This window comes from Sceloporus occidentalis, unplaced genomic scaffold (genome assembly GCF_023333645.1).
Source record: "Sceloporus occidentalis isolate IW3139 unplaced genomic scaffold, rSceOcc1.0.p SCAF_22, whole genome shotgun sequence".
Classification (NCBI taxonomy): Eukaryota; Metazoa; Chordata; class Lepidosauria; order Squamata; family Phrynosomatidae; genus Sceloporus; species Sceloporus occidentalis.
In genome coordinates, this window is record NW_028317002.1 from 10044843 (window position 1) to 10066642 (window position 21800).

Here is a 21800-nt window from a genome sequence, read left to right on the forward strand (position 1 = left end):
GATGTTGTAGATCTGCAACGGGCAAATATATCCCAATTCCATTTCAACAGACAACAAATACACCACGATGAATTAAACTGTTTGTCTTAGTGAATGTAGAGATTTATCAAAACACCCAGTGCACCTGCACTTAACTTTTGTATTCTATGGAAACGATGCCATTTTACAAGGAAGGGTATTTATAAATATGACCAGCGTTTTATTTTTAAATATAAAACGTAGTGCATCTCTGCATCGTCTCGACGTCCCGTTGTCTTTTGCAAATCACTCTGTGTGACCCCTGATTTTAGCGAGAATTTGTATTAGTCTTCTCGCCCCCGGTCTCTGCAGCAGACTTGCTTACTTACCTGGAGATGTCGCCAAGGACGCCTTCGTGGTAACTATCTGTGACGTCAAGGAACTGTACGCGCCATCGTTTCAGAGTTCTAGACACCAGAGACAAATCTGCACGTCTACATTGACATTTCGTATGGGCAAAAATCGTACATGTAGCCCACGTCTTTTGTCTCCGTAAACATGGCCGCCTAGATGGAACTGCGGACAAAGATTTGGCGACAGTTTTTAATCGTAACGGCAGCTGGTGTTTCTCTAATGTTTAGAACAGCGTTTCCCGTGGTAACCACATTTACCACGGAGCTGTACCGTTGCTATATTGGTTTTGATTTTAGGATATTCGATACCTGCGGGTTCAGTTTAAATGCTAGGTTTCAGTCTATTTTTATTTTTTTCAGAAAATCTAGCGAATTGATTTACTAAACCATAGGTTGGTCATTGAGCTGAAACCATTTATGGATGCTCTATTTTTTTAATATAGCTACCAACATAAATGCATCATTGAGTGGGATGCCTGTTGTCTTTAACAAGGAATTGGGTCTGCAGCTGAAATCTGAAGGTCCAAATCCAGATGTTTGGCAGCAGTCAGCAGACACATGAGTGATAGGATTTTTTTAATAAGCGTAGGTGGGAATAAATAGTGAAGAAATAATCTCTGGAAGCAGCAATCCCTCTTCAAGACCCAAATCCACAGTACCTCTTCTAATGCCCCTTCGTTTAGCACAGTGGTGTTTGATGGGTATGAGAGCACAATAATGTCAAAATAAACTACAGATTGTGTACCGGTTAAATAGTAGATATAAAATATTATTTCATGTTTTATATAGAACCATCATATTCCATAGCGCTGTACAAGGGTTAGATTGGATAATACTCTAATACAGGGATATATTAGGCCCATAGTTCCCAAGTTAACCTGTTTAGGATCACATCCCATGTTTCAAACACCAGGATCCGCAACCCATGCCATGATGCAGTGAATGTGATAAAACAGGCCAGTACCAAAGAGTGACATCATGCCAGGAAAGAGGAACATGGATGGATTGGGGTCCCAAAAAGGGACTGTCCCTCTCTGGTAGGTGTGGTTCTAAATCCCTGTTCTGTGTCCTTTAACATGTGTAAGGAGTAACAAGTATGTAATCAGCAAACATATGTTTACAAAATCAAATGTAAATAAAACATATCACAAAACCATATCCAGCCATGCCTCTAACTACACTGCCAAGAATTCCTGGGGGTATCTGGAGTTAGGGCTTTCTGAATCCACCTTCCGACTATATTTACTCCAACCAGCCATAATATTACAATTATATATATATATTACCGTACAATACAATAATAATAATAATAAATGTATAGATATATATTACAATACACTATATATATATATATATTACAATAATGCACATTACAATATAATTATATATATATATATATAAATATATATATATATATATATATATATATATATTACAATAATGAAATAAACGTTAAAAAATTTTTTTAACGTTTATTTTCCTTTACGAGTATTTTAGGGACATACATTTTATGGATAAAAATATTTCACCTGCTTTGATATTAGCTAATCTAATTATCTAATTAACCTCCATCTCCTATATATATATATATATATGCCAGGACTGGCCATAGGGTTTCTGGGACTCTATGCAAACTATGTTTCAGCCACTGAGGGGGCAGATACATGGGACTGGCTCCCAGCAGAAGCGGTAGAGGTTGACAGTAGGGGAATCTAAGCATCCAGGGGATAGCCATATGGATATCCTGGCTGATTAAGGTTTAAATCTTTAAAGCAAGAAAATAATGGACCGAATGCTTCTTAGCTGCCGTCAAAGTATATGCTTCTATGTATTTATTATTAAAACATTAAATGGAAGTTAGGAGTAGGATTGTCAGTATGACTATTTCAAACTCCGCTACGAGTTCTACATACCCCAGGACAGTGTATATATTAACCGTATGCTGCCGTGATTACATAATGCCAGTGTATAGCACATACTCTATGCTCAAAGCGTCATTCTACCGAAATGTCATTGAAAAGCCTGAAACGACACGACGCATGCGCAGTGACCTTCGCGCGCGTACAATAATGCCCGCCGTGAGGGATGGAGGTTACAGCTGACGTCAGACGTTCTCGGGCAGTGACGCAGACGCTCGCTTTGCTGCTGTCTCTCCTGCTGGAGGTCGTTGGAGTCATACAGCGCTGCCGCACTAGCTTCGGATTCTCCCGCCTGTCACCATCATGTTCTCTCGTATCGCCGGACCCTCAGCCCGCGGGCTCATCCGAGGCCTTTCCACCAGCGCGCAGGTAACGCCCCGGGCTCCAGCCGGGTGGGGAATACACGTACGATGGGTCTAATGCCAGAGCACGGCTGCCGGTTACACAAAGAAGGCTTTCATGTGTGTGCTGTGCAGAGCTTAGGGGATACTGCAGGCGGGAATGTAAAACAGCGTCTTCTTCTTACTATGTATTATATATATATGTCATTTTTACGTAGGTGACAGTTTCCTTATCCCCTTAAAAAATGCCATTATTCACCTTTGACAAGCCCCCAAAAGCGTCACACCCGGAGCCGAGTCCTCTGCGAATAAGTGGTGGTAAATTAATATAAGTGTTTTTGATCTATATTTTTTTCCTGGTGTAAAGAGTCGAACCATGATAAATGCTTAGCCTCACTTTAGATTCTGGATAGTTTTCTGCCCATCCTTTGCATATCTAAATCTCCATACTGTATTAGCCTCTACCACTTCTGATGGGAGGCTGTTGCATTTATACCACCTTCTCCTTAAAGTAAAACCACCTTACTTTACATCTGTGTCTGGCCCTAGTGGCTATGACCTCTTGTTCTAGCACATCTCTGAAGTAAATGACAGTATTTTGAACTGTTGCCTTTGCCCTCCTCTTTCTTCTTCTTACTTCTCTTCCCTGACTGCATTTGATATTTAATTCACTAGAGATGTTAAGTGACCTTTACCTTGTCTGTCCTCCAGACAGTTGGCATTAGTAGCAAACACATAGCTGTCTTGCAGCTGGGGGAACTACAACTCCCATGATGCACGTGCAGCCCATTAATTGTGTTTGCCAGCGTCCGTTCTGTCAGTCACGTAATCTTCATCAGCTTGTTGGGTTCCAATCGATTGAGCAATCACCTGCGCAGAGGTTATGGTACGGCTGTGTGATTGAAAAGATCTGGTGCACCACACGCTGTGCTTCAGATTACATATAATGATGTTGCTTTCGGTAATAGTGCATTCAGGTAAGCTTTCCGCTCGTTCTTGTAAAGTACTGTAAAGGGGCCAAAAGGATTTAAAGTCCACCTGTCACAAAAATATTCTCGGTATATGGAGCAATAGAGTGTGTGTGTATAATATATATACACACAGTATCTCACAAAAGTGAATCTACCCCTCACATCTTTTTAAATATTTTATTATATCTTTTCATGTGACAACACTGAAGAAATTACACTCTGCTAGTGAGTGCACAGCCTGTATAACAGTGTACATTTGCTGTCCCCTCAAATATAATTCAACACACAGCCATTAATGTCTAAACCTTGGCAACAAAAGTGAGTAAGTGGAAATGTCCAAATTGGGCCCAATTAGCCACTTCCCCTCCCCGGTGTCATGTGACTCATTAAAGTAATAAGGTCTCAGGTGTGAATTAGGAGCAGGTGTGTTAAATTTGGTGTTATCGCTCTCATACTGGTCACTGGAAGCTCAGCATGGCACCTCATGGCAAAGAACTCTCTGAGGATCTGAAAAAAAGAATTGTGGCTCTACATAAAGATGGCCTCGGCTGTGAGAAGATTGGCAAGACTGGCCCAATTTGGACGTTTCCACTTAGGGTTGTACTTTTGTGTGTGTAGCCAGCTGTTGTGACAAGGTCAGGTGCCTGCTGGAAAACCTACCCATTCACTTATAAACCAAAAATAAAAGATTCTGCAAGAATTGTCCCTTTTTAATGTGCTTTTATTTTGGATTATGAAGTATTGTAACATCCATTCTCATAGGTTGACTGAATATGTAATACAGTAAGCATTAAAGCAAAAGTGCTCCTATAAATACACTAGCAACTAAATGGATAAGGATTTTGTGTGTGTGTGTGGTGGGGGATTTCACAATATATAATATTTAAAAAGGAGTCGGTGACCTTGTCAGAACAGGAAGGCGTGTGATGTCAGGAAGCTGTCGCGTACGTCCTTCTTACTTACACAAGTGTGGAGACTTTGTAGCTCTAAGAAGTGTAACTAACCAACGACCTAAAGATGTCGAGCATACACGTGCGGCCTAATTTATTAATAGCTTTGCCCTTTAGATGCCTCGGTGCTGGCTTATTACAGTGCTTAGGCTATGGGCACGGGCATTCACAAACGCACCTTCAAATCTTATCACAGGCCGTTCATTTCTCTTCTGAATGTTATATTTACAGTCCAGTGTGACCCCCTTGTGACAGGGCCAGGCTAGCTTTTTCGAAAAAAAAAAAAAAAAAGGCTGTGCTGGCTGATTAAGAGCCCCAGCCAGATTATAGGATCGTCTCCTTGAAGGCTGGAGCTGAAGCCACATCAGTCTCTGGGCCGAATACACAATAAAACGTCTTATAAAATATTACCGGGTCACGGTATACGGAACCGGACACAAGTTCTCCGTAACCCGGCTAAACTTCATATGACACATGAGCCAGCTAGCCTGGCCCTGTCCCACCCCCCCCCCTTAACCACAAGTGGGGGGTGGATCTCTTATCACACACCTGCCTAAATGTGATTGAAATGCCAGATTCACTGGAAATCTCACAAACTCCTATTTTGTTCCAACAGTGTTACTTTGTACCTGTTCATACGACTAGGATATTTGCACTCGGCTAACGGTCAATTTTCTCAACGTGTGTTGAATTTCTTGTTTTGTTTCTTCAGAACAATGCCAGAGTGGCCGTGCTTGGAGCTTCTGGAGGAATTGGACAGCCCCTCTCCCTCCTGTTAAAGAACAGCCCATTGATCAGTAACCTGACTTTGTATGATATTGCCCACACACCAGGCGTAGCTGCAGATCTGAGCCACATTGAAACCAGAGCCAAAGTTACAGGTAAAGTGCATGAAACTTACCCACCACCTTTGCTTGAAAATAGGACAGTTGTCATTTACCATACATTTTTTTTTTTTTTTTGTTTGTTAGGGCACATGACTTGACTTATATATTTATATTGTTTTCTAGAAGGTTGTACTATTTATTTTATGATGTTAGTAAACATAGACTAGGGATGCCAGTCTTGGACATTTAACCCCTTCAATCCCAGGGGGTTTTGGTACCTCAAAGCCCAGAGCAATTTTGCCATTTTTGGGGTATGTTGGTTTAGCGATGATTCTCTTTTCCTGTGAATAGTGTACCCATATAAACTATATATTGTTTTTAAGGAGAGATAGAGCTTTCGTTTGATACCATAGTTGGATGATTAGCTGAAAATTTAGAATGAGAAATTTAGTAAAAACTAGCGAAGATTAGAAAAATAATTTTTTTTACATTTTCCCTCTGACTCCTCACAAAATTAGGTAAAGTGATAGAAAATCCCCTCCAAGTTTATCAATTCAGGTGTCCTGATTTCCAAAATACCTAATTTATATAGATTTTCCAGACTTTCCCAGCACCAGGGAACATACTATAAGGTGTACAATTTTTTTATAATTTCTATGGCTTAATGGGTTTGGGGGTTGTGAACGGGGGCAGGAGGGTTTATACTGGCTAGATGTTATGCTAGGGCAATGGGAAGTAAGATTTTTTTTTTTATTTAATTTTTTTGTATTATATAAAACATATTTTTTTTTTTTTACACAGTAATGGTTAGAGGTCCTCCTAGGGAGCTCCTGAACATGCCAGTGATGTCACAATGACATCACAGCTCACATTATAATTTTTTTAAGTAGTATTTATATAATTATTTTAATGATTTAATATTTTTTAACTGGTTTAACTTTTTTTTTTTCTCCAGCTTTTCTGTTTCAGGACGGGAGGGGGAGTGAGAGACATGGTTTCTCACTCCCCTCCCCGTGATCCCCCTGCACCAATCACACTGTGATCTCTATGCAGGTCCTCACAGACCTGCATAGAGATCGCAGCGTCTCTGTGCCTCATCGGAGGGCAGGATATCCCCGCAGGGAAGCTGTTACAGGAGATCGGGCAGCAGAAAGCCGGCGATGCCGGTGTCCCTGACGCTGCACGAAGGGCTAGACGTACCGGTACCTCCATAGGGGTTTCTTAGTGGACGTCCCGGGACGTCTATAGGGGATTGAAGGGGTTAAGTATACTGCTCTGTACATTATCTATTCACCAACAACTTGCACGTATTTGGCTTTATTTCCCTTTATAGGTTACCTAGGACCTGATCAGCTGCCAGAGAGTCTGAAAGGTGCTGAGGTTGTAGTCATCCCTGCTGGCGTACCTAGAAAACCTGGTATGATTTTAGCAGTTGATTTTTAGCAGAAAATGTTTTTAATCCTACAAGCCTGCTATGTTAAAATTAGTACTTGTACTTTGACTTGTATACATGCTTCTCTTCCAATAACCCTTTATGTATGTAAGGTATGACTCGTGACGACTTGTTCAACACAAATGCCTCCATTGTGGCCACCCTCACTGAAGCCTGTGCAAAGTATTGCCCACAAGCCATGATCTGTATCATTGCCAACCCGGTGAGTAACCAAGGCCTACCCTTAGAAGGTAATGTGTACATTAGCTGTGTTTGACATAAATTTAACCAGGTCCCTAATTGAAAGGAGGAAATAATGGTCCAGAAGACACAAGTTGCTCTGCTTTCTATATCCTCTGTTACAAGTCCTGGCACAATCTTCTGAATACCATTTGCCTTCTATCGTTCTGCATGTACCCCTTGGCATACTTCTGGTGCATTCAAAACAAGTATAATTCAGAAATGTATTAGTATCTGATAGGAAACCTACTAAGGAAACTATGTACGTAGGGTGGTGTCCTAGGTAGGAGAAAGCTTAGTTGTGTCAGCCAGCAGAGTGAACAAGTTAAGTGTAGTATAATCTGCTTTTCACCCTTCTAGATATATTTTGGAATGCTAACCTTTGCGCAAATGAATTTTGACTAATTCTGTATGTATTACTTAGGTAAACTCAACAATTCCAATTACTAGTGAAGTGTTTAAGAAACATGGCGTCTACAACCCCAACCGCGTTTTTGGCGTTACTACCCTGGACATCGTACGAGCCAACACCTTTGTTGCAGAACTGAAGGTATGTAGAGGCTTGTGAAGAAACACAGTATATATATGTATTATTGTGAGCTTGCGTAGAAAGTGCTGCTATAAATGAATATAGGATTTTAGATTAAAAACTGTTCCACACTAATTTGGAGCTATACAGGATTAAAATGGTGCTAATTGTTCAGTGTAGCATGCATAACTGCTTGGGAATTAACAGATTTATCTATTGTCTACAGGGCCTGGACCCCGCACGCGTGAATGTCCCTGTGGTTGGTGGCCATGCTGGTAAAACGATTGTCCCACTCATCTCCCAGGTAAAGTCGGCTCCTTCAATTGTGCCTTTGGGTGCTGCTAATCTGTGATGTTCTTTAATAAAACTGGTTTGGCTATCTCTCTGATGGCCCAGCAAATAAGTTTGCCAAATTGTAATATTAATGCTATTTGTTCCCAAGACACCAGTCGCTAATGGTTGTGGATGTTTAAAGTAATATTTTTGCTGGAAAAATTACAGGTATAACAGGAGTAGCTATCTTAAACTAGTAAACATCACAGTCGATGAGTGTCTAACTAAATACCTGGTGGTACTACAGATGTATCTTGTCCCATGCATATTCATTTATTTTTATTTTTTTATTGTATTCAACAGAGCACCCCAAAAGTAGAGTTCCCCCAAGAACAACTGGAAGTTCTTATTGGCAGAATTCAAGAGGCTGGGACTGAAGTTGTAAAAGCCAAAGCTGGATCAGGTTTGTTGAATGTCATAGTACAAAAAGTTTGCAACTGTTGTATAAGCTGTATTGGGAAGCAATTTAGGATCACCACACCTCTTAAATGCAGATACATAAGGTGTGTAGCAAAGCACAATCGTCTAGTACCGTATTTGCTCGATTATAAGACCCCCCCCCCTCAAAATCTGAATATTAATTTATGAAAAAAAGAGCCTGAATATAAGATGACCCTATAGGAAAAGTTTTACCAGTAAATGTTAATTCATGTAGACTGAACAATTGTTTGCTAATAAAAGCTACGATTGAGAGTTTTTTTTTTCTTTTTTTTTTTTCAATCTGCCCCAGAAATGCCTTATACCCCATATATGCCACAGTGCCCCATGATATGCCTTTTAACCCCCTATATGCAGTGGCGTCTCCAGGTTTCATATTTAGGGGGGGCACATGGGGGGCCAGGGACCAAAGTAGGGGGGCCAATTATAAAACGGTACATATACACTATATATATATATATATATATATATATATATATATATATATATATATATATATATATATATATATATATATACACACACACACGTTAGACGTGCATTTTTAACTACATAATATGCACTTATCTCTTTGAAGTAAAGACTGATTAAAATATGATTTCAAAATAACAGCTAAAGTGACAGTTATTTTTCATTCTTTAATATTAGCCCCTGCTGACAATATATATAAATATTAGACCCTGCTGCAGATATATAGAAATATTACACCCTGCTTCCGATATATATTAATATTAACCCCTGCTGCGGATATATATTAGCCCCTGCTGCGGATACATACTTATATTATACCCTGCTGCCGATATACATAGAAATTATACCCTGCTGCCAACATATATTAATATTAGCCCCTACTGCCGATATATAGTATTAGTCCCTGCAGCCAATATATATAAATATTAGCCCCTGCAGCCAATATTTATTGATAATAGGCCCTGCAGCCAATATATATTAGTCCCAGCTTCCGATATATATTAATATTAGCCCCTGCAGCCAATATATATTAATATTAGACCCTGCTGCCAATATATTTGCCACACTGACTGCAGATCAGGGGAAGACAGTGAGAGTCAGTGCAGTGTTCCCTCCTTCTGACTGCACCATGACATTGAGAGGTCCTCTCCCCTGTAATCATCCCCAGAGTCCCTTTGTCCCCTCATTCACTAAACCATAGCGCTCTTTTACTTACACCCTGTAGTTCAGGTATAGATCAAATAAACAACACATGGAAACAGCACATGCAACTGAATGAGATTAAAAAAAAAACTTGTATTTGCAGGTATACATAAATAATGTATGGAAACATAGCATTGCAGGTATAAACCAACAGAACACACAAACCCAGCATTGCAGGTATATATCAACTGGAAACCACATGTACACTCAGCACTGAAGGTATAGATCAAATAATCAACACATGGAAACAGCACTCCAGGTATTGAAATATAGCCGATACAGATGAACAGAATGACACAAAACCCAGCTTTGCAGATATAAATCAATTGGAAATTACATATAAACTCTGCATTAAAGGTATAGATAAAACCCCCTAAATTACAGGCATAGATCACTGGTCACACACCCCAAAGCCAACCCTGGTGTCCACACTGCCCACATAGAACCTGACCAGCACCTAAGTTACACATTATGTCAACTTTGTCCCCAAACAGCTGAACGTACGCCGTTTTTGTCCCATAAAGACCTCTCCCTCCCAATCTATCCTATCTACCCCCTCTCCCTCCCTATCTACCACATCTGCCTCCCAATCTATCCTATGTACCCCCCCTCTCCCTCCCAATGTATCCTATCTACCCCCTCTCCCTCCCAATCTATCCTTATCTACCCCTTCTCACTTCCTATCTACCTCTTCTGACTCTCTAACCCCCTCCTAACTTTCTAACCCCCCCTTTGAAGTTCACTTACCTTGGGCTTGTCCAGCGGTGAGATCGCGAGGTCTCTGTATCCCTGGTTCTGCCGGCTTCACTGCTGGGCGCCGGATATGACGACATATACCGGCGCTCGGCTTGAAATGCCGGCACTGCGAACCAGGAAGAGGCCTCGCGGTCGCGGAGAAGAGTGAGAGGCGCCGAACGGTTGCTGAGAACTTATTCCTCAGCAACCGCTCGGCGCCTCTCACTCTCTCCTCCGGGTCTATTAAAAAATTGGGGGGGGCACAGCATGATGTAGGGGGGGCCATGGCCCCCTCTGGCCCCCCCCGCCGACGCCACTGCCTATATGCCACTGTGCCCCATGATATGCCTTTTGACCCCCTATGTGCCACTCTGCCTCCAGAAATGCCTTATACCCCTATATGCCACTCTGGCATTTAGGGGGTTAAAAGGCATATTATGGGGTAGAGTGGCATATAGGGAGGTAAAAGGCATTTCAGGAGGCAGAGTGGCATTAATGGGGGTTAAAAGGCATTTCACAGAGCACTCTGCCTCTAAAAATGCCTTATGCCCCCCATTTAACACTCCCTCCCCCTCCCTCCTCCAAACTTCCGGTGCTTAGTCCGGGCAGCGTATAGATCTCTACGTGATTCACGTAGACAACTTCCGCTCTACGCGAATCGCATAGAGCTCTACACGCTGCCCGGACTAAGCACCAGGGGATCTGGATCTTAGTCTCATAGTCAGACCTATTTGAGGTCTGATTATAAGACGAGGGGTATTTTTCAGAGGATTTGCTCTGGAAAAAACCTCGTCTTATAATCGAGCAAATACGGTAATTTACCAAACCTGTGATGCTATCCGCTAGTGTGAAATGCTTGATGGCATACATTTCATGTTATAATTTCTGTCAATGTAGTGCAAACACGGAATTTGTTTTCATATCCACAAGCTAGTGTGACATAGACACTATATACTAATGTGTGTGTGTGTGTGTATATCACTTTGCAGGTTCTGCCACACTGTCCATGGCCTATGCTGGTGCACGCTTTGTTTTCTCTCTTTTGGATGCTATGAATGGAAAGGAGGGCGTTATTGAGTGCTCTTTTGTCAGGTCTGAAGAAACCGAGAGCCCCTACTTTTCCACCCCTCTCCTGCTTGGGGTATGTAATACATTCCAAAACATATTCCAGAATTGCATGACAACGTGAAACTTGCTATTTCAAGGGTGTATGCTATTTAAACCCGTAGACGTCATGGTTATCCAGAAACAAACTAGCATAGTCTAGTTTGTGAGCCGGGGAAGCCGATTAACTGTTGGCAGTGGTCCAGAAACGACTACTTCTGAGTGTCTTTTTAAGGTGCTCATAGTAATTTACACATGACTTTACACATCAACTGGTTATACATATTCAAGACTAGCTCACATTCTGCAGCTGAAGTTAGATGTGATTGCGCACCTGTATGAAGTCTTGCCTCTCCATCAGCAAGAGTTTGATTAAACCGTTGTAGGGTTTGATCCTTTATCAGTAAACGTGTATCTGCTTGGTGAACAATCTTAGTATTCTGAAAATAGCAAACTAATGCTGCTGTTTGTCACTCTCCTCCTAATGTGTTTTTATTTTTATATACCAGAAAAACGGTATTGAGAAGAATTTGGGCTTGGGCAAGCTGACTCCTTTTGAGGAAAAACTGGTTTCTGAGTCTATGGCAGAACTGAAGGCTTCCATTAAGAAGGGTGAAGACTTTATCAAGGCCCAGAAGTGAGCAGAATTGCATCCTGATGAGAAGACGGCTTCCTTAATTTATTGAAGCATTGTGACACTTTATGAAAGTCAGACTGTGGTCATGCTGTGAAGATTCACATTCTCCGGAGAGGAGCGGTGTCATAGACAGCTGGATGTTCTCCAGCTTGTGGAAGTGGTCCTCGCAGCATAAATCACAGCGAACAGAAAAAAAGCACTTCTATCAAAGACCATTTAAAATGTATTTGAAAATTAAACATCATATTTTCTTTGTAACGTTCTCTTGTTTGTTTTATTTCTGGTGTTTAGGTTTTCTGACAGGGTTATGGATTCTTACATATAAGAATACCACAGTACGGAAGCGAGTTCCAAAATTGCGCTGAGAGGGTTAGGGGACTTCAATAACTAGAGAAAGTGGAAGTTATATAACAATGGTTATACATGTTAGATGGCATATATGCAAGCTGCCCATAGAACAGGGCTTGACAAATTTGTTGTGAATCTAGGCGCCAGCTAAAAAAGTTAGGAGCCAGGATTTTTTTTTTTTTTAAACTAACAGTTGGTCAGGAGTGATCTGATCATCATCAGCCCACTTACTAATCTCGCAGCATTTGACCTGGAAGCACCCTGGACTTTCAGGTCAGTGCTGTTTTTTTTTTGTGTGTGTGTGTACTTTCAATGCTGATGCTCCATTGGCGCACAGCATTGACTGATATTTAGTCCCCACAAGCTTGTGGGGACAAATGTTAACCCCTGCAATGCCACGAATGTGTTATACACAATTGTGGAATTGAAGGGGTTAACGCTGCACTGTCGCTCTCATGGAGCGATCAGGCAGCAGGGTGGTGTTGGGGCTGGTGTCCACACTCATGTGGAGACCGAAGAACCCTCTCCCCTGTCCCTGAAGCTGCCTCTGGCAACTGGGACGCAATTGCAGGTCTATAGACCAGCCATTGCAGGGGGAGTCTCTGATGACTGCTGTAGACTTCCATGCCTATAGGAATCATCAAAGGGCTTGTGGGGGCTCGTTTTTGCTGTTGCTGGTCTGCCTGGACTTCCAGGCAGACCACCAGCAGCAGAGCCCCTTACAAAACTGGAATTAACCCCTAAATGCCGCCACTTGTGTGGGTATCCAATCAACACTGAATCCCCTTTCCTGAAGCTGCCTGTGGCAGCTGAAAACGCTATTGCAGGTTTTCCTGCAATCGCGGTTTCAGCCTACAGAATCACTCTGTGGGAGTGATCTCAGGCTCGGGGGGGCGGGCTCTGAGTGGCTGTGCTGTCTGCCCAGACTCCTGGTGACGCGGGGGGATTTTTTTTTTGGGGGGATTTAAGAGGCTGACAAACTCCTAGGTGCCAGGACAAAATTCTCAGTCGCCATGGCGACCTTGCGCCTGGGATTTGTCGAGCCCTGCCATAGAAAGTCATCACTATGCAGTAGTTCATACTGCCAGTACTGTTTTTAGGGGCTTATTCTTACAAAAAAAGTTGGAGGGAAACTTGTGTTCACAACAGGAAACCAAATGCTTGGGGCTTAAAGTTAGTGCTACAGTTGTGTAGTCCATTAAGGTACTTGCCTACTAAGCATATATTAAGTGAAGTAATATTCTGGCCTAAAATTTAACATGGGTGTCCTGCTCTTGCATCACCTCTCTAGGAGGACTTCGGACCAAACACATATTGTATTTTACAGTCTTTTCAGCAATATGCTTCTGCCGTGTGGGATGTAGTTTACAGCCTCTGTATTTTTTATTTGTGGGAAGTGTAACATACAAGGTCTTATCCCATATGTGCTATGCTGATGTCTATCAGAATGCATAGGTTCTAAACCGAAGAATAGTTTAGAAATACATAGCCATACCCTGAGTGCAGGCCCGCCTAACCAGTAGAGCCACATTGTTGTTCTGCAGGGCATGTGGGAACTGTAATGGAAGTCTATGCTGTAACTTGAGATCACAGGATCTCCCCAACTGGCTCATGAGCTCCATTGCCTACAAATGTGGCACTTATATTGATTGGTACCAGAAAATGTTGATTTGTTGGGAGGTAACTCCAGATGGCTTAGGTGCTAATTAGTCAAACACCCAATACATTAGATTTGCCTTTGTCAATTATAACCCCTGAAAGGTGACTTGAGTCTTGCTACAATCCATGAGCCTGCTTGGGGAGAAGGGTTCATTACATGAATAATTATTCGTTCACAACTAGAGCAATCCTAAAAGGTCACAAACATTGGGGTTAAACACAAAGCAAAGTTTATTTTGTAATCACATTGTATTTGTTTGTTTTTTTTATTTATGACATATTTGCTTTAATCACCCGGCGTATGCGCTGTATAACACAAGAAAGTTGCTTCCTTATTACTTACATGGCTATTTAGATAGAGTAAGCACTTGGTAACAAGTCTGAACAATCAGCATAACTGTCTCATTGGTTGCTATGGTGACTGCATTGTTGTCCCCAGTATCGGGTTGAATGGGCAGATTCTCAGGGTCACACACACCTTCCTATTCTACACTAGCAGTGCTGTGATCAAATATAAGACTTTCAATTGGTGCTTTTGCTACTGGTATGGTATATTTGATATCCCTGCTTGATTGCAGGTGACTCAATTCAGTGTATTTTTGAATAGTGAGCTTCCATGAGGACCACTATAACAGCTGTTTGGGTAACATATTTTGCTAGTAGTCATAGAATCTTCATGGTGGGATCTTAAGGGGTTAATGTACTCCTCATTAAGAAACTTCACAGGAATGATAACCGTAGATCATTTATTTTGTCTGAAACCTTGATCACATGCTCTGAAGGTACATTCCTAAAAGTTCAGGATCACTTCCAGCACTCAGTGACCTCGAGGGGAATCAACTGGTGACTGCATTTAGCAACCATGGGCAAGTAGCCATTATTCCAGTAAATCCATAAGAGCTGCCAGTGTGCAGATGAGCTGCAGTGGATCGCTGCACCCTGGACATGCTAGCTGATGCACACCCATGCATCACACACTGCAGTACTGATTCAGCACTTTCCAGCTGACATGAAACTACTCCAGTTTTAAATGGGAGGGAGGAGCAGGGAGTTGCTTTAGGGCTCTGTCCTATCCGTAATGCTGCTGTTACTCAACCGAGAACACCATATGTCGTAGGATTCGCAGGCAATGTCTGCAGGAAGGAGAGTGAGGGAGCAGTGAGGGCATGACAAGCACCAAGTGAGTATTAACGGCTGTTGTAGTAGTTGGGTGTTAGCGATAGATCAGTGGTATTCATAAATAGCTTGTGTTAATAGTGGAGTCCCCTACAATGCTACCATTTAGCAGAATCTAGGCAATGGTTATGGAGCTCTGCAGATACTGGAGTTTGGGGTCTGTGAGAAAATAATGTTTTTCAGACTACATGAACTTTTCATTAATAAGTCCAGGAAGCCTTTTGCTGATTAATCTCACGGGAGTGCAGGGTGAACCTTGTACCAACCTAGAACAACTGGGTTTAAGCATTTAAACTTGTCAGCATGGAGCTCTTCCTTTCTCTTGGTTTTTTTTTTTCTTTTAAATACCTATTCTCTCTGTCTTCCTCTGCCTCAGGCATATTTTCCAGTTATTTCTTGTTCTTAGTGAATACAAAGCTATTATGTAATGTCCTTTATATTTCCAAAAGCCTATGCGAAGTAGCCGGCATGCTTACATGAAATAATTTCTGTTATAACAATAATTGTTTTAATGATTGATACTTTAATCATTCTCTTACACCCACTCTGCTGAACTTTTATCTAAATATCATAAACACTATCTCTATTATCTACGAATGTCCAAACTCCAGAATCACTATGTAATCTGTGGGGATTAAAATATGTCCTTGCACTTCAAGGCCAGTAGCCTGTAATCTCATCACAAAAGGAGAGAGCATTTGTTTGTTATAAAGCCTTGTTTCCATAACAGCAACAACACTAAGAAAAAAAATATATTTGTGTTAATTCTGTATGTAAAAGCACTTCGCATCCATCATGATACCCTATGCTGCCATGATCTTTGTGTTACATTAAGTTCATCATGGCAAAGTTGAATGTAATGCCATTACATCACAGTGCAGTCAGTGATGTATTCCAGCCTAGGGCTAGGGCAGAAACTCCATGGTGGCAGAAGCCCCTCTGCGGCATACCGGGAGTCTCAGGCTGATTAAATGGGAGATCACTGATCTCCCCAACCGACACGGTCGTCCATAGTTTCCTTCTGCGCTGTGCTTGCTTTAAAAGTGACATGCCTGGATATTATGTCATATACTGACACCCAGAAGTAAGGCCAGAGGTCCGGAGAAGGCAGCAGTCAAAGGGCATCGCTGAAGGTAAACACATTACGAGAAGCCGGGGACAGGCCTACGTCCATCATAAACATACCACTGGACCCATGAACCAATGGTGCAGGGACAGGGCAGAAAAAACCTTAATAGTGGAGACACTAATATAAAAATTGAAATTTTGCAGAACCCTATGTTCAGGGTTCCTTTGCCAGACACCCAAGTGAGCCCATGATGGCATGTGTGGGTGTGAAAAGACTAATCAACCCTCATGGTCTGTCACTCTCACTACAGGGCACTTTAATGGACTTAAGGAGGCCTTAGTAACCTCCTGTACAATAAAAGTCTGGAACATCTAAGAAGGTTAACATGCCATCAAGATAAAAGAGGTGCAGCCTAAATATGTTTTCACTTAGAAGCACTACAAAGAACATAGAGATGTTTTTAATTTAAAGGAACTGTTACGCCACAAAAAAATATACCCAGATGTCCCTTTAACTTGAATTAATGCAAAACCTAAGAACTCTTTTGTCAGCAACGTTAATGGTTAAATGGATATTATCATGGGCATTAACAGAATATGTAACAAGTAATACAATTTGCCATTTTGTAAATAATTGTCATTGTTGTGTCTTTGAAACATACAGCAGTTATGTTATAGAAAGTTCTGCAGAAACAAAAATATGTTTTCTACAGTTCATTAAAAAAACCCTCTGCTCTATCAAATATATTAATATATACAATATAAATTAGGGTTAACAACATGTTATGCTTTGTGGCGTAGGTGTGAATAAATGCACATCTTGGTAATGATTTACTTGGTATGTCAAGAGGTACAACGGTTAATGACTGACCTGTAGTAATTTAAACCAAACCATCTCAGCAGCTTTTGAAGGATATAGTTAAGACCACATAGGTGAAAAAGAATAGATCCACTTTTCATGCTTTTATGCAGAATAAATATCCTCTTGTTACAAAAAATATTGGGCTGCCGAGCATTGAGCTTTTTTCCTTTGAACTCTCTACTGCTGCTGCGTCTGGCTGAAGTATCACTAACTTCAAGTACTTTCTACAAACTGGTGACTATTGGTAAGTGCATTTACTTTGACTTTGTGTCGAAGTGGACCTCCCATCTTTGTGCATAATGGCTTCCATCACTAGAGCTCTCAGTCTAATAAGTATGTTGTTACCAGCCCTGCCACTCCATTTTTTATTCCCATATTATCTCTCCTCTTCCTATCTGTCATCTCTCATGATTCCAAAACGTTTCCCAATTTATTCCATACCCCACTGGATCTCACTAGCAAGCAAAGAGTGCCCCTTACCATTTTAGATGTTCCTCCTAAAACTCCTTGTGAGATCATCTCCTCCATAATGCAATTCATTAAGCTAGCAAAAATCACCATGATTCACGAGTGTCCTTTAAGGAAACTCCAAGTGCAATAGCAAAAATAATAGTTTTATTTAAGAAGAATTTATTGAATCAACTGCTATTTTCTCAAGAACATTGGTTAAAACAGCAGTATGTGGTTATATAATTATGATTTAACCTAATGTGTGTTAGCAATGAAACCATATTTCCAAAGTAGAAAACTATTTATAAGTTGATTTCTATGACTTCTGAATTATTTAAGGAATAACAAACCAGGAATAATGGAGCGCATACACATGTGGGAAGGAAAAAAACAAATCTAATAGTGTAATATTGTTAATAAAAAATATAATTATAGTGTATAAGTTACACTCACAAAGGGACTGGATAAAGCAGGCTCATCGAAATGTCAGGCTTCCAGAAGCTGAGTGTAGTATTAATTGAGATGTGGCACAACTCAGCGAGTATTGTGCAAAAGCAAGTAGAAATCAAACATCCGGTATATGGTAAAAGTGTTTCCAATTTATTCTCTCTTTTTTTTTGTTATTTAAGGAATATTATGGTTGATGGAAATGGATCAACAAGTAATTATTGTGAAAAAAAAAAAATCAGTTAACATGTAACAGTTGAATCAGCTATGTATGAAGAGACAGATCCACTTTAAAAATGGCATTTACTATGAGGTGCCGTTAGGGACATTCAAAAACTCACATGATAGCATCATGATAGCATCATGCCATCTTGAACAAGAATTAGCAATGAAACTAATTGAACCACAGTAAAACCATTTCACAGATACTAACATAAATGTATATAATACACAACTCAAAATGAGAAAAATTATCACAAATTAAACAAAGGGGCTCAAATGTACAAAAACAATGGGAAGAAAAACTTACCCATTTCAATGGAAAGGCCTACACTGCTTACCAGCAAGTTCAGAATGAGCTCTAGGAGGCGGGGTCAACCTGTCAGGGTCATGATCATGTGACTGACCAGTTTCAGTATATATATATATATACAAATTTCACTCCATCTGTTTCACTATATGATATAAACAAATTTCACTCCATCTGTTTCACTATATGATATAAGCATTTTTTCAGTGTATATATATATATATATATACAAATTTCACTCCGTTTCACTATATGATATAAGCGTTTTTTTCAGTCTATATATATATATATACAAATTTCACTCCATCTGTTTCACTATCTGATATATGAAAAATTTCAGTATATGATATATGCGTTTCACTATATGATATATAAAAAATTTCAGTATATGATATATATGTTTCACTATAGGATATATAGGTTTCAGTATATGATATATGAGTTTCAGTAAATTATATATGCGTTTCAGTATATGATATATGAGTTTCAGTAAATGATATATGCGTTTCACTATATGATATATAAAAAATTTCAGTATATGATATATATGTTTCACTATATGATATATAGGTTTCAGTATATGATATATGAGTTTCAGTAAATTATATATGCGTTTCAGTATATGATATATGAGTTTCAGTAAATGATATATGCGTTTCACTATATGATATATAAAAAATTTCAGTATATGATATATATGTTTCACTATATGATATATACGTTTCAGTATATATATGAGTTTCAGTAAATGATATATGCGTTTCAGTATACGATACATGCGTTTCACTATATGATATATGCGTTTCACTATATGATATATACGTTTCAGTATATGATATATACATTTCAGTATATGATATATGCGTTTCACTATATGATATATGCGTTTCACTATATGATATATACGTTTCAGTATATGATATATACATTTCAGTATATGATATATGCGTTTAAGTATATGATATATGTGTTTCACTATATGATATATGTGAGATAAAAAACTGAAATAATGTCCCTAACGGCACCTCATAATTTACCTGATTTGCTACTTTCCATTCTGTGTTTGTTGGTTCTACATCAGAGGTAACGTTCTTGTAACTATTGTAACTGTTACCTTTGTGTATGCGTTGTGGGTGTCTGAAAATCATAGTTATCTCTTTTGGACTAAAGCTTGGACTCCAAGTTTTAATGTTATAGCCCACAGACCTGAGTTCCAAGCACCGAGTTCAGTGGCAAGGAACAGGACATATCTTCTAGGTCACAATGGTTGCAGAGCAAGGTAACGCCTGGAACTTGGGTCTAGCCGTAAACTGCACCTGTCTGTTAATATGTAAAATCTGAGCGGTTTGGTACTTGCCTAAACTACTGCAAAGGGATTATGGTTGTTTGACACCTCCTTATAACCATTCCTGAAAATCCCAGGGTCCCTCCTCGATACTTTCCTTTGATCTAATAATATCTAAGACTCCTAATTAGTGCTTTTGCAACTAACATGTGATGACTGATGATCACAAATTGCAATTCGACCATCACATATCTGTCAAACATTTTAGACAGTGCTATTTATTTATTCACATGGTTACCAGCAGAGGTTAGTAGTACCACACGGGGCCTACACTGTACATCGTTCCATTCAGCAGAATGAAGCTCAAAGGCACAGGAACACAATTAAAATATCCATTAAGGGCCTGGTGAGGTTTTTGTTCCATTTTTTGTTAGAACATCAAATCGCACACATGAGTTGCCATTCTGTACGACGGGTCTCTTCACACGTACGGCTGTAGCTGGGGCAATCCTGCTGGATTTTTCTAGTGACTAAACAAAGTCACGGAGCAAAGTAAGTTTTTGTGAACTTCAATGGGAATAGCGCACCTATAGCACCGACTTGCACATTTATTGTTTCTGAGAGTGCGAAATAATTGCTGTCTTGAATAGGAATGAAATATTCTACATTATTTTTTGGTAGCTATCACGGTAGTCGTTCCTCAGGCGGGGGATCTAATACTAGTTAAGCCCCTTAAGGACAATGGGCGGTACCTATACCCATTGAAAATAATGCATTTTGAGCCCGTACATGTACAGGCTTTGTCATTAAGGGGTTAAATAACAGAATGGTTCTTTTTAATACAGTTGAAATGGTGGATAATTTGCTTAAGATATACATGATATAGGGATGTTTATTTAAGGCTGCCTCTTAAAAGTAACGTTGAGGCAGGGAACATTTATTTGCTTTTAGGGAAGCAAATATATAAACGTACTACAAACAAATCTTGATACAGTGAAGACAAGTGTTTTTGTTTTTTTGCAATTTTAACATTTTTAAAAAAACGATATTTCCCTTTTCTTTGTGTTTAGCATGCCCACCCAATGTATATTGTATAAGGACAAGCAGGGCTTTCTTATCATATTCATATGTTTAGCACAATATGTATTTGCTGCTGAACTATATAAAAGTGAATGTAAATATAAAAACATTTCTTTAGGATTTCTTTAACTGCTGATACTCCACCAAATACCCGGCATATATATATTTTTCAGTTTTGTTGGTCCAAAAGGCTGCCTTACATAATACATTGTTTTGTTTTAATATGTTTGGGTTGAGAGCAGTTTTCTATTTTATATTTCGAGTGTTTATTTCACACGCGTAAACATATACATTAGCAATCTAATATACACATGCACACTCTGACACACATATTTACACCATCAAATACACATACATACATGTGAAAATATACAAGCTAGTCATCCAAACACATCCTCTGTTGCAGTATTTCTATGCTATATGCGTCTCCCATTTCTTTTATGGTGGGAGGAAGGGGCCTCATGGCATTGGTGATGAGTGAAAGGTAAAGGAGATGTGTCGCCTTCACATACCCTCGCAGTGATGTCATATCCCAGAGCCTTCTGCCCCTCTTGGGAGGGAGCAGATCTCCTGCTCACTGGAACATGAGAATCAAAATAGTGCTCCTCAAAATGTCTTGTATTAAATAACACGAAGCAATATGTGGGACTTCATATTAACACCAAAACATGTCTCTGGGCAGTTTGTCACATTTCATGTATATTACTTTTAGCCACATAGTTTGACAGCTAAAACACTGCACATCTTGGCTTAACTAGGCTGAAATTCAGCAAAACTCACAAGCATCAATGTTATTCTCCATCCACAAGAATTCATTTTTGAATTATTAACTACATTTCAGGCATGATTGTTCCTAATGTTTTCTTTGTGCTGTCGATACAATTCCAGAGTAAACC

General features: G+C 39.9%; 1 protein-coding gene across 2 annotated transcripts; it reads left to right on the plus strand.

The window, feature by feature from the left end:
* The first annotated feature begins 2543 nt into the window (after positions 1-2543).
* On the plus strand, positions 2544-12004 carry LOC149301000 (malate dehydrogenase, mitochondrial-like). 2 transcript variants are annotated; one of them, XM_089484639.1, is made up of 9 exons: positions 2544-2659; positions 5265-5433; positions 6713-6796; positions 6925-7034; positions 7476-7601; positions 7807-7884; positions 8217-8316; positions 11249-11400; positions 11873-12004. In XM_089484639.1, exons 1-9 carry the CDS (start codon positions 2594-2596, stop codon positions 12002-12004), a joined length of 1017 nt encoding a protein of 338 aa, XP_089340765.1. In that variant the 5' UTR covers positions 2544-2593. The 2 variants fall into 2 exon arrangements, with proteins under 2 accessions (XP_089340765.1, XP_089340766.1); XM_089484640.1 differs by lacking the exon at positions 7476-7601.
* The last annotated feature ends 9796 nt before the right edge of the window (positions 12005-21800 follow it).

Coding starts and splice junctions, on each gene's coding strand:
- LOC149301000 (XM_089484639.1), top strand. CDS start 2,594: ATGTTCTCTCGTATCGCCGGACCCTCAGCCCGCGGGCTCATCCGAGGC. Junction 5,434..6,712: donor AACCAGAGCCAAAGTTACAG/GTAAAGTGCATG, acceptor TTCCCTTTATAG/GTTACCTAGGACCTGATCAG. Junction 7,602..7,806: donor CCTTTGTTGCAGAACTGAAG/GTATGTAGAGGC, acceptor TATTGTCTACAG/GGCCTGGACCCCGCACGCGT.